This window comes from Branchiostoma floridae, chromosome 14 (assembly GCF_000003815.2).
Source record: "Branchiostoma floridae strain S238N-H82 chromosome 14, Bfl_VNyyK, whole genome shotgun sequence".
NCBI classification, from domain to species: Eukaryota; Metazoa; Chordata; class Leptocardii; order Amphioxiformes; family Branchiostomatidae; genus Branchiostoma; species Branchiostoma floridae.
In genome coordinates, this window is record NC_049992.1 from 10,560,728 (window position 1) to 10,571,506 (window position 10,779).

General features: G+C 42.1%; 1 protein-coding gene across 1 annotated transcript; it reads right to left on the reverse strand.

Moving 5' to 3' along the window:
• Positions 1-473: 473 nt before the first annotated feature.
• Positions 474-7,775, reverse strand: LOC118431056 (inactive tyrosine-protein kinase 7-like). The gene is made up of 9 exons (XM_035842135.1): positions 7,498-7,775; positions 4,515-4,686; positions 4,190-4,319; positions 3,793-4,010; positions 3,105-3,294; positions 2,498-2,637; positions 2,015-2,183; positions 1,516-1,693; positions 474-619 (listed from the first exon to the last, which is right to left on the reverse strand). Exons 2-7 carry the CDS (start codon positions 4,675-4,677, stop codon positions 2,017-2,019), a joined length of 1,008 nt encoding a protein of 335 aa, XP_035698028.1. The 5' UTR covers positions 4,678-4,686; positions 7,498-7,775; the 3' UTR covers positions 474-619; positions 1,516-1,693; positions 2,015-2,016.
• Positions 7,776-10,779: the final 3,004 nt, after the last annotated feature.

The following is a 10,779-nucleotide window of genomic DNA, read 5'->3' on the forward strand; positions in this document are numbered from 1 at the left end:
GAACACCCGTAAGGTGTTCAGCACAAACCCCAACTGGGCTTGGTCGTACAGGATGATGACGTCATGATCCTTTGTGCCTACATCATACAAAAGAACATCAGTGTCTGTGAGCGTTAATAGCAAGCCCCAATATCTTTGGAGTAATGTGATCAGATTTAGAGGCACCTTAAGAGTGTTCTCGTTTTGTTACTCTGGGTTGTTTCTCTGATTGATATCAACTTACATATACGATTCATTTGCTAGTCATGCCTTATTTGCATTGCGCTGTCGCTAGAAGTCTAACTTAAATCACAAACTACCAACCCTGTTATGGCCAATGATTCTCACCAATCAACTGTCCTAAACTGAAACTGAATATCTGGTCAAAGGCAAATGACCCTTACCCAAGTCCGCGAACTTCAGCTTGACCTTGTCGCGCGACCCGCTGGAGTAGCCCACGTACTTGACTTCTGACAGGTCCGGGTCCCGCCAGCGTAGGAAAGGCTCCAGTACCCCCTGGCGACCAACCTCCAAAGTGCCGTCCATGAAGGTGACCCAGAATCGGCGCCACTCCTTGGGAGACAGGATGTCCTGTGTGACCACCATCATCAGGAGGGAGCCTTGTTTCCGAACCAGAGATCTGCAGAAAGGCACAAGACAAACAAGTGTAAGCGGACACGCGATATGCATAATTGGAGAGACGCCAAGTAGTTCCAACAATGTCTTTGCAATAGGACGTGGGAAACTAGCAATGCAAATCGGACTCTCGTTACCTTCGCCAAGAAGGTTATATTTTGAGTAGCGTGTGTATGTATGTTTTAAAACTACATTCATGTACATTGTATATCTATATATACTACGACATTGATGACAAAAGCGGTCCTCGTCGACTTGATAGACGAACAACATATCTATCATCGAAAACCACTTGCATCCGTTTTTTGTCACTAATAGTCGAGTGGTCCAAGAAATATTTAAAAAAAAGCGTTTTGACATCGTATTTATTCTCTTAGACTACCGCGAATACCTTAAGTCACAGAGCTTTGGCTTTTTGTAGCCCGTTAATTTTTGCCAAGTCATACACAGGGAAATCGCTTTGAAACTGGATGAACTTGACTCCACAAGTCTTGCTTGAGGGGCCACAGGGAATGTTCGAGTTGGTTCGGCTGTATGCCACGATGGCAATGTGATATCAGCACTGTAATTGTAAACATCCTGCTAATAAATTGTTGCTTTAGGGTAGACATCCTGTCTTGAGTTGGTTAACGTTCCAGCGACATACAGGAAATAAATATGTTTAGTTGATAAAAGTAACTTTTATGGCTAAAAATCTGTCCGATCTGTCAAAGTGTTATCTGTAAGCGTATTCTGTTACGTGATTTTACAACGACATTTCTGATGGTGGACAGGTTGTGGCATTTCCGTTGAGAGGTATTCGCTAGATGTTAGCTACGTTGTGAATAATCCACTCATAATGACTTGCAGTGACTTCGATGAACAAGCTTTCGCTTTCGCAAAAGATCTTGACATGCGCACCTGGCGTTCCATTCTCCACCAATCACAATCTCGAACATGTCGGGGGTCGGCGCGTTCTGATTGGACAGCGCGATCCGGACGTCTCGGGAAGCGCGGACCTCAAAACTGAAGTGTGTCCCCTGGAGCTGGTCCAAGTCAAACGTGTAGTCTTCTCTAATCTTGTTACAGATTTTATAGTCTGTAAAAAAAACCCATATACATGACAACAATGTTGCACTTGAATAAATAAATGATAACATAAATGAAATTTCATAGCATTAAAACAAACAAACAAACAGGACTCAAAATCGTGATTCTCTGCAGTGGCAGTTGAGTTCAAATGGCGTGTGGATGTATTACTATGTGAACCTTTTGGTTTGTGTGTGTGTGTGTGCCTCTGTTTAAATGTGTGTGTGTGTGTGTGTGTGTGTGTGTGTGTGTGTGCTTGTGGGTAAGTTGGGGCGGGGGGGGGGGCAGGTGTGTTCGTGTGACGTGAGTCAAGGTTAAATTTCCAATTCACCATCATCCTCGAACTGTGCGAAGTAGTCCTTCCACATGAGCTGTATCTCCAGCTCCCATGTTTTGTAGAGCACGACGAGTACAGCCACCATCAGGAGGAACACAGCGGGCACGAGATGGCCGCAGGGTGGGCGTGGTGGAAGATCCTGTCCTGGAATCCACGGGTGGGTCTGGAAAAGTAAAGACAAACAAACACTGTTAGCATGACAGACATTTTGTCTCTCGTTTTAGGTAGTCATCATTATCTCTGTTTCTTTCTTCGATTATTGCATCGGGGAAAGAGCGTTCCATTGTCTATTGTTCGACACTCACACAGAACAACTTTACTTTACTTGCTTGGCAACCGTCGTCTAAATCGAATAGCACTAGAAAAGTTGTAACGTAAGAAAGAGGAGAGACGACTGGATATTTTTCAGCGTTGCGTAGAGAGGGAGACAGAAGTAAAGTACTTACGTTAGTACCTCTTTGTTACTATAGGGCTCACCTCCGTTCACGAGCGTTGCGTTCTCCTGTGCCCATCCGAATGTTGTGTGCGCGATGCAGATGTACTCACCAAAATCATCCTCTCTCACATCGGTGAGCGATAGGGTGTTGTTCATGTTCAAACTACCGTCTTTCTCTATCCTGTAAGAAAAAAAGACCAAATATTGTATAAATTATTGTATTCAAACACAATAGAAGAAATGCCCCCCAAAATACCAGTGGTCTCCTTTATAGAGTTCTCTAGTGTCTCTAGACGGGTGACCGTAGAAATTTCCTGGTAAAGTTTGACCGACTTCGCCGGACGCGACGACGCTACATGAACAAGGTGACCTGTACCTGTTCTAAGTTTTACAAGCGATTTGTCCGGACAAAAATTATAGTAGATAAATTGCTAGTATACCAAGGACGTCTTATACAACATCCTTGCTAGTACAGAGCGGTCAATTCAGCGGGAAATTCGTAATTTTTAATTGATTTGGATTATAAAATGTAATTAGCAGTCACGTGAAATCTACTTGGAAAATTAAAAGCAAAAAATGTAATCTAACGTTAGTACAGAGAAGTTCTTTTCTTGACCTTCAGCACAGTATATTACTTTGCCTAGTCACCTTCGATGTAAGATCATCTTCGATGAGTCGACGAAGGTGTTGTTTTTTGTCCAGTAAAGTTGCGGGAAGTGTGCTGGCCCCACCACTCCAAAGTTGGCCTGACAGAGGAAGGTGGCGTTGTCGGCAGGATGTCGGTAGGCTATCGTTGGGGTGATGGGCTGCATGATGGGAGCAGTCATGGACTCAGGGTCTGTCAATCAAACAACACCGATTAGCAACGTCACTGAACAACAACAACGTCAGCTAAAAAGGCCCATGTGGTAATTGAAATTGTGCAGGCTTAATATTAGTGTTAGCAAATTCACTTTGACCGTCATTGTATAAATCACGTCATCATCATCATCGGCCGACGTGCTTACACACGACGGGGTTATAACGTTACGTATACCCTTTCGCTGGCTAATAGCAAGACGGGAATGCGCCAGGTCTCCCGTCCGAGTGAATGGCGTGTGATCACCGTATGGCTAGCGCTGATACGAGACGGAGGTTCAAGACCGAAGGATTTGCACCATCGCACACCGGTTCATGCCCCTACTTTTTTTCGAAAGGTGTGGTGGGTTCTTTAACGTGCGTGAGGTGTGGCTCTCCCCAAACACGGGACCTCCGTTAATCACGCGGAATTCGAACTTGTAAATGGCAAGGAGATGAATCATTATCATATAAGAAGAAGCACTACACACAGACGCACCTCTGGTTGTGAGCTGGATCTTAGCAGTGTACGTGTGTGTCCCGTTGGTCATCTCGCACGTGTAGTTTCCCGCGTCATCGCGGTACACTTTCCTGAAGTCCAGCTTCTCTCTCTTGTCTCCTGTCTGCTGGATCAGCTCCGTGTTCTTCCACTTGTACCTGACCCCCTCCTTGTACCACGTGGTCGTGTCGAACTCCCAGCATTCATGGTAAGGGCACCTGGTGTGTAGAGTCCCGAATTTCGTTTTGTCAAGACAGTTTTTAAGGATGGCTTTTGAAATCATTGGAAGACTATAGATCTTGTTGGTGCTCGCTCACTGAATTAAGTCAGAGTGATGATTGATCTTATCAAATAAAGGGAAATAACTTTCTCCTATTGTAATGATTAATATACTCACGTAATGATGATGAATTCAGTATTAACGGCACGTTCATAATGAAGTTCTTGTATTTTGTCCTGCCAGCTGTGACATGGTTCATCGGTACCGTAGTCATAGGTGTACGTAGAGTATCCGGATCCAGAGTAGTCTATAGAATGAGAAAAAATTAGAAAAAGAAAAAAATCTAGAAAGAGCACGTTGAAATTCTTTTACAGTGAATTTCTGGTAGCAAGGAAATTTAGTATGTCCTTGCTGGTAGTAAAGTTTATTCTCCAAGCAGTGGTTTCGATACAATAACAAACAACACACTCACAACAACAACAATCAATAGTTAACCACTCACCGTTGCCATAGTAACTGTAATAGTCGTAGTAGTAGTCGTCAGCTGCAGTAGAAGCCAGAAATGACGGTTCGGTTGGAGGAGGACCAACACTTACACAGGAACTATTCAGTGTAAGAAGTGACAGGGTGACAAGGCACAACCACATTCCGTTTCCAGACCGCATCTTGAATACCTGATGAATTGGAAAACATTATCTTTACTCATCTGTATCCTGAAACTCCTGACCATTACTTATGCAGAATACGATGTAGAAAAAAAGGACGATCTGCTGCAATACCAAGAAAATTCAGCAGGGGACCAAAATAAAACGATTTCTTTATCTAATCAAGGAGCTTATGCTAGCTTATAAACTAGCCTCCACCGGGCTACGGGGATGTGGGGATCGTAGAAACTAGCCAGGGGACTAAGTTTTTCACGCGCGGCCGACCAACTCCTCTGGTAGCAAAACTCTCTGGTGGCGAATTATTCGCAGTCGGTCTTGTAGAGACTACTGTTTAACCGCAAGTATACAAACATACACTGAAAAAAAAACCCGCTAAAGAAACATAACTTTCTTGACGAAGTATCAAGAATGTTACAATCAGTCATCTGCGTCGTCACCTTAGAAGGCACCAGATCTTAAGATCTTAGGCACAATCTATACACGGTTTTTCCCGATATCGGCGAGCCAACAACCTCTCGCCGACAGCTTTTTTTTCAGCGTCTAGATGGAACTGCAATATCGCCATAAAGATATCGGGAAAATTTCTCCCTTAAGGTCCGGACCATTCGTACGATAGCTTAGCAGGGGTCCCCGATAGCTTAGCAGGGGTCCCCGACAGCTTCCGCGCGCGTGTAGATGTGTCCCGACGTCGGGAAGGCTCATCAGCATACAACGCGGGCTCATTAGGCTATATAGCTGTTTATGACTGCAAGCGCCACGGGTGTCCCGCGGCCAACGTTCCAGATCCCTCCACAGATATCGGTAAAAACTGTGTATAGATTGGGCCTTAATCTGCACGCCCAACAATCAACTGATGAGAGTAACCTTGCAATAAACGTTCACTTGTTCACATCTTGCATGACTGCTGATGCTGCACAACAACAGGCACGTCATTACCACATACCGCAAAATAAACCATGTGGTACTGTTCAGGACCTTTCCTTGCCCCACTGCCTGCCTCTGACAATGGAGTGGTTGTTTTTGTGACTCTCAAGTGTCAGACCAAGTATTAGTTGAATGACTGCGCAAGCACGAAGCGCGGGAAAGGTGACAAAGGAGTGTCTAATTTTAGGAAAATGACGTGTTTGGAATCATGATATTTTTTCTAAACTCTTCCTCATGACGAGTGCAAAGTCAAAACACACCACAGTTTACGAACAGATGCCATAGAAAAGCATTGGAATCAAGGGGAACTGCTGTATTAATAGCTTTTACGGAAAACAACTTTGAGACATATTCTACCCCAAGTGATGGTAAGTGAAAGTTAAAAGCGGCTGAAAAGATATCTGCAGTAAAGGAAATAATACCTCGTGATTTCAAAGGTGTGTGTGTGTGAGAGAGAGAGAGAGAGGGAGAGAGAGAGAGAGAGAGAGAGAGAGAGAGAGAGAGAGAGAGAGAAAGAGAGAGAGAGAGAGAGAGAGAGAGAGACCGAAGAGAAAGAGAATGAGAGAGAAGGGGGAGGTATCTGCTTATGATTTATGTATTCGAGAGCGCGTGTGCATTTATGTGCGCGTGTGTGTGCCTCACGGTGCTTGCGCGAGTGTGTACGCGCGCGCGCGTTTGTACGTCTCTGTACATGTGTACCGGAGTTGCTACTGTTGAACATGAAAGCAGTCTGGCGTCACTTTGTACAGTACTAGTATCACCCCGGGCAGGGAAACTTTCCCTCTAACATGAGACTGCCTGTCCCCGAAACCATGACATCTGACTAGGCAGAGTTTCGTATCAAATATAATGTTATATATAATTATTTTATACTTTAAAGAGCCATGTTTCTAGGAGTGTGTCTTGCCTACCTAAAGACCGCTCCAAGCACATGTACATAATTATGCAGGCCAGCGGCAAGATTGCGAGAGATTGTCAGAATCAAAGGACAGTATTGTATGGCATGGCACTGTCACACGGCCTATTGTTTGCTAAGTTGCGCGCTTATAGACCTAGCATTCACCAAAGTTTCGTGGGAAAGATAGTTATCGGATGGATTGGTGGTGTCTTCTCACGGAAACAGCAGTCTTTAACCAAGGACGTTACATCGTCCTTGCTTTAACTGATCAACTCTGACGTCAGCGTGTGTTTGATTTTGTGTATATACGAGTAAAGCACAGAAGTAAAAGTGCTTTTCAGTTACTCTTTATCAGTACAACACTAACATTACGAACACCAAAATGGCACTATGGCCATCCGACTGGGTGGGCCGCTGCACCTGTCATGTTTTATTGCTTGTAATTGTTTGCTTTATTCAAGCCGTGACATTATATACTTGACATTAGAAACTTTCACGTAACTTGTAGGGACTTCTGTTACCAGAAAAAAAAAAAAACTGTGTTACTAGTACATAATGGTCGGCACGAAACGTATCAGTATCAAAATTACAACAGCTGAAACTTTTCACAGCATTGCTTGCACTTTCCCTGCTGCCGTCATGTCCATTCAAACTTTTCGCCCTGTCTCAATTCGGTCTAACAGGTAGGTGTTAAAGCCAACATCGCAAAGTGTGCGGTTGTGTTGAGTTGGCATTAAAAATCTTAACAACAGTACCAATGTTGTCCTGGTACGCAAAAATATTACAAGGCTTCTCTACCCAAAGGGAAACGAAGGAGGGAGGCCAACACACGTGCGCCAGTGGAATGGGAGCGGAAGTTCGTCGTGTACAACCACTGCGGGGGTTCGAATTACGAAAACAAAATACAACACAGACAAAAAGTAGTGGGCGGTTTTAACTAATTCTTCAATTTAGAATACTTCGAGTTTGAAAGAGCAAAAAACAACAGCATGACTCACCGTATGCAGATCCGATCCAAGTCGATGAATGATATGACTGTACTTAGTATCAAAGGTCGACCAAACTTCGTCAGGACTCGGCTGTTTAGAATTTTGGTCAGTGTTGACTCCCCCGCTCCCCGTGAAGCCCCTCTACCATGACACAACCACCAAGTGGGGCCCGCGTCCACCCTTCAGACTGAGCCCTTTGGCACCTAGAAGACTGGATATGTTAGATTATCAGGCTTCAGGGCTTCCACGAAATCCGCGCAGAGTTTACATGGGATACCTTTATGCAAATTACTTCCTCCTAGACCGGAAACTCGCCGGTGACGTCAAGGCCGGCCATTGGCTGTTCGCTTCCACACCCTGTGACGTACTCCAAAGTAACTTATTAATAGATAGTTGCCAAAGTAACCAACACTATGTCATTGCTGGTTGTATGTGTTCACTTGGTTGCGGAATGTATTATACAGTGAGTCTGTCTTCATAGTAGCGCCTTGTCCTTGGCCTAATCTCCAAGCAGAGACTTACTGGAGGCATAAGACAGTATCAAAAGGGTCAAAGCAACTCTTTCAGTCCACCAAATGTCAACCCCAACCATATGATTTTGCCAACAATGACTCAAAGCAATGTCCAAAAAGTGACCAGTTGGAAAGCCTGCTTCGGGGCTTTTGATATCGTCTTATGCCACCGGTAAATTTACTTGGAGATTGCCTTGACCTATCCACCTGTACGATTGCCCACACTTTTGATTTAATATATGGGGTCACCTGGACAATGTGACCACTTGTTGCTAGATCCTTTAGACATTTTTTTCATCAGCCATTACAATTCCTGTCAATATTGACCACCTGTTCAGCTAGACCTTTTATTGGTCTTTGGGGAAATATTTAAGCTGTACTTCACAGTACTGTACCACCCAGGAAGCACAACACGTTTTTTTCTTCTATGTATTCATTCTGATGACTTAGAAAAGATAACAGGCAAGGTATTTTCATTAAAATAGCACAGCATTTATTAACATTGACATACATTTATGATACATCATAGTAAGCTCCATTTTCTTTCTTGGACCAGGGATTTAATCGACGGCCCCATATCTTTAGCTCAGAATGTTTGCAACAGATTCTGCTTTTTAACACAATATTATCTCCTAAAGTATTCCCTCAAATCACACATACCTCGATTTTTGACTCCACAAATCCTAGTAGTACCATGATTTTCCTTTAATGGAATATATGAAGACAATGATCATCCACACAAATATCTTTCAATATGGAAAATTCTCAAAATGTATACCATAAGGCTATATTCATCATCATGTCAATGCACAATATCTGCACTACTACTACTTTCATTATCATCTGATTAGGAAATTGCATTGAAACCTACACCCTAGTCCAGATTTCTCAACAAATGGTTTTCCACCCTTAACATCCTGACTTACTTTTGCTATCCTGACATTATGCAGTAACAAATCGGACAATTCCTAACTTAAAATTGAAGTTGTTCATCATTAGACACACTTTTATCTGATCTTACAGGTTAAAAAAAGATTATTATTAAGTTTATCACCATTGATGTCAACATCAACTTGATAAACAATATACCAAAACCATTCTCAATTCATGAGAATTGCAATACCTGCCACTGCATACTACACAATTTTTGTAACAGTTACACAAGAATTTGGTCAATGAGAGATGATACGACAAAAACTTTTTCCAAATCTTGAATGACTTAACAAGATGAAACAAAAGGACATCTCTCATCTGTATGCAAGTCTATGCAAATAATTCTGATTATACTTGTAGTTGTACATGAATAAATTTGTCATATGTTTCTTACAACATGCTGCCACACATGTACTTGAATTATGAAAAGCTATACTTTGCAGAATACAATCATCTTTGACACTACGACCTTGTAATAATCTTAACTGGTGTCATTACAGGAAGATAAAGGGTCTAACAAGAAAGGATGAAAAAAGACTTACCCAAAAGTATATATAACTATTAAATCCCTCCAAAATTCCACTACTGTTAAGGGGGGTTACACTGAATTCCTGAAGCAGGGTGCAATTTCATCCAGCGGCAGAAGGGTTAACTTATTTTATCTATTGTATTTGCTATAAACTACATACTATATACCATTACCCTTTGTACTTTGAAAAAAATACAACAATTTGGGTTAAAAAAAATAAGAAGACTGAATGGTGCTTAAGAAACTGAGTAAAGCAAGGAAGAATAACAAATTCAATTTATGGGGCAAGATATAGCATTTGGATGATCACATTCTGGTCCCCTAGAATTTACACTTATAGAGAAAAACCTCTGTAAAGCTGCATACAATGTTAGTAAATATGTCAATACTTAATGTTATACAGAATGATATTCCATCTACCAGCATTGAAATCTGTAATTTCTACATTCAGTTGGCTAACATTGGGCCAAAATTGATTCTGTTTTTACATCTTTAAAGTTGTTGTTATATCAGCATCATGAAAAAGGCAAAAATCTCAAGTGTTAAATGAATAGTACTGTAAAGGTCAAAGCCAGGAAGGATTGACAGAAGAGTGTGTGTGTGTGTGTGTGTGTCTGTTTTGTGTTTGTGTGTGCATGCATGTGTGTAATCAATTCAAAACCAGCAGTCTAAACTTGGTAAGTGGCATTGGTAAGTACAGCCTGCACTGGCATCTGTCAGCTACATTTTTAAAACAGTCACTGTTGGAAGAAAATTGATAGTAACTGTATGCATGCGTGACTGATGAACCTCTTCAAGGAACTACATTTTTTAAGAAGTGTGGTGGTTTCATTGAGTGACATTCGTCAAATAGTCTACACTGATAGTTTACAACATGCCCTATATAGCTAAAGGCTGGTTTCCCGTGTTCCAGGTATGGGTGGGATTGGGGCCAGCTTACATCATCTCCTGCCAGACATGTAATACATCCGTTTGGTTGGGCTGCTTGCAAGTTTGCAAAAGCACAAAGAAAAGCAAATTAAAAAAAAAAGGCCCAACCAAAGAAAAAGAGAACCCAAAACAAGATTTTTACAAAATCCTTTCTGTCAATCCTTCCAGGGACACCTCAAAGCATTACAGTCATTAATGTCAATCATTATATAACATGGATCAGTACTATTCTTGGTCTTGAAAATTACTGTTTATAGTTAACATGATTTACCATGTGAAATAGCACTTTCATGGACACAATCTTCAATGTTTAAGATGTTACACCTATCCTGCACAGATGTTGATGAAAGTAATTAATGATCAGTGTAGAAGCAAAATCTGTGAAGA

Bases quoted from the DNA above. Each gene is read 5' to 3' on its own strand.
- LOC118431056 (XM_035842135.1), bottom strand. From the start codon at position 4,677: ATGCGGTCTGGAAACGGAATGTGGTTGTGCCTTGTCACCCTGTCACTT. The intron at 3,295-3,792 runs GTGCGTCTGTGT...TTTGATTGACAG, and splicing joins GATCCAGCTCACAACCAGAG to ACCCTGAGTCCATGACTGCT. The intron at 2,184-2,497 runs GTGAGCCCTATA...TTACTTTTCCAG, and splicing joins CGCAACGCTCGTGAACGGAG to ACCCACCCGTGGATTCCAGG.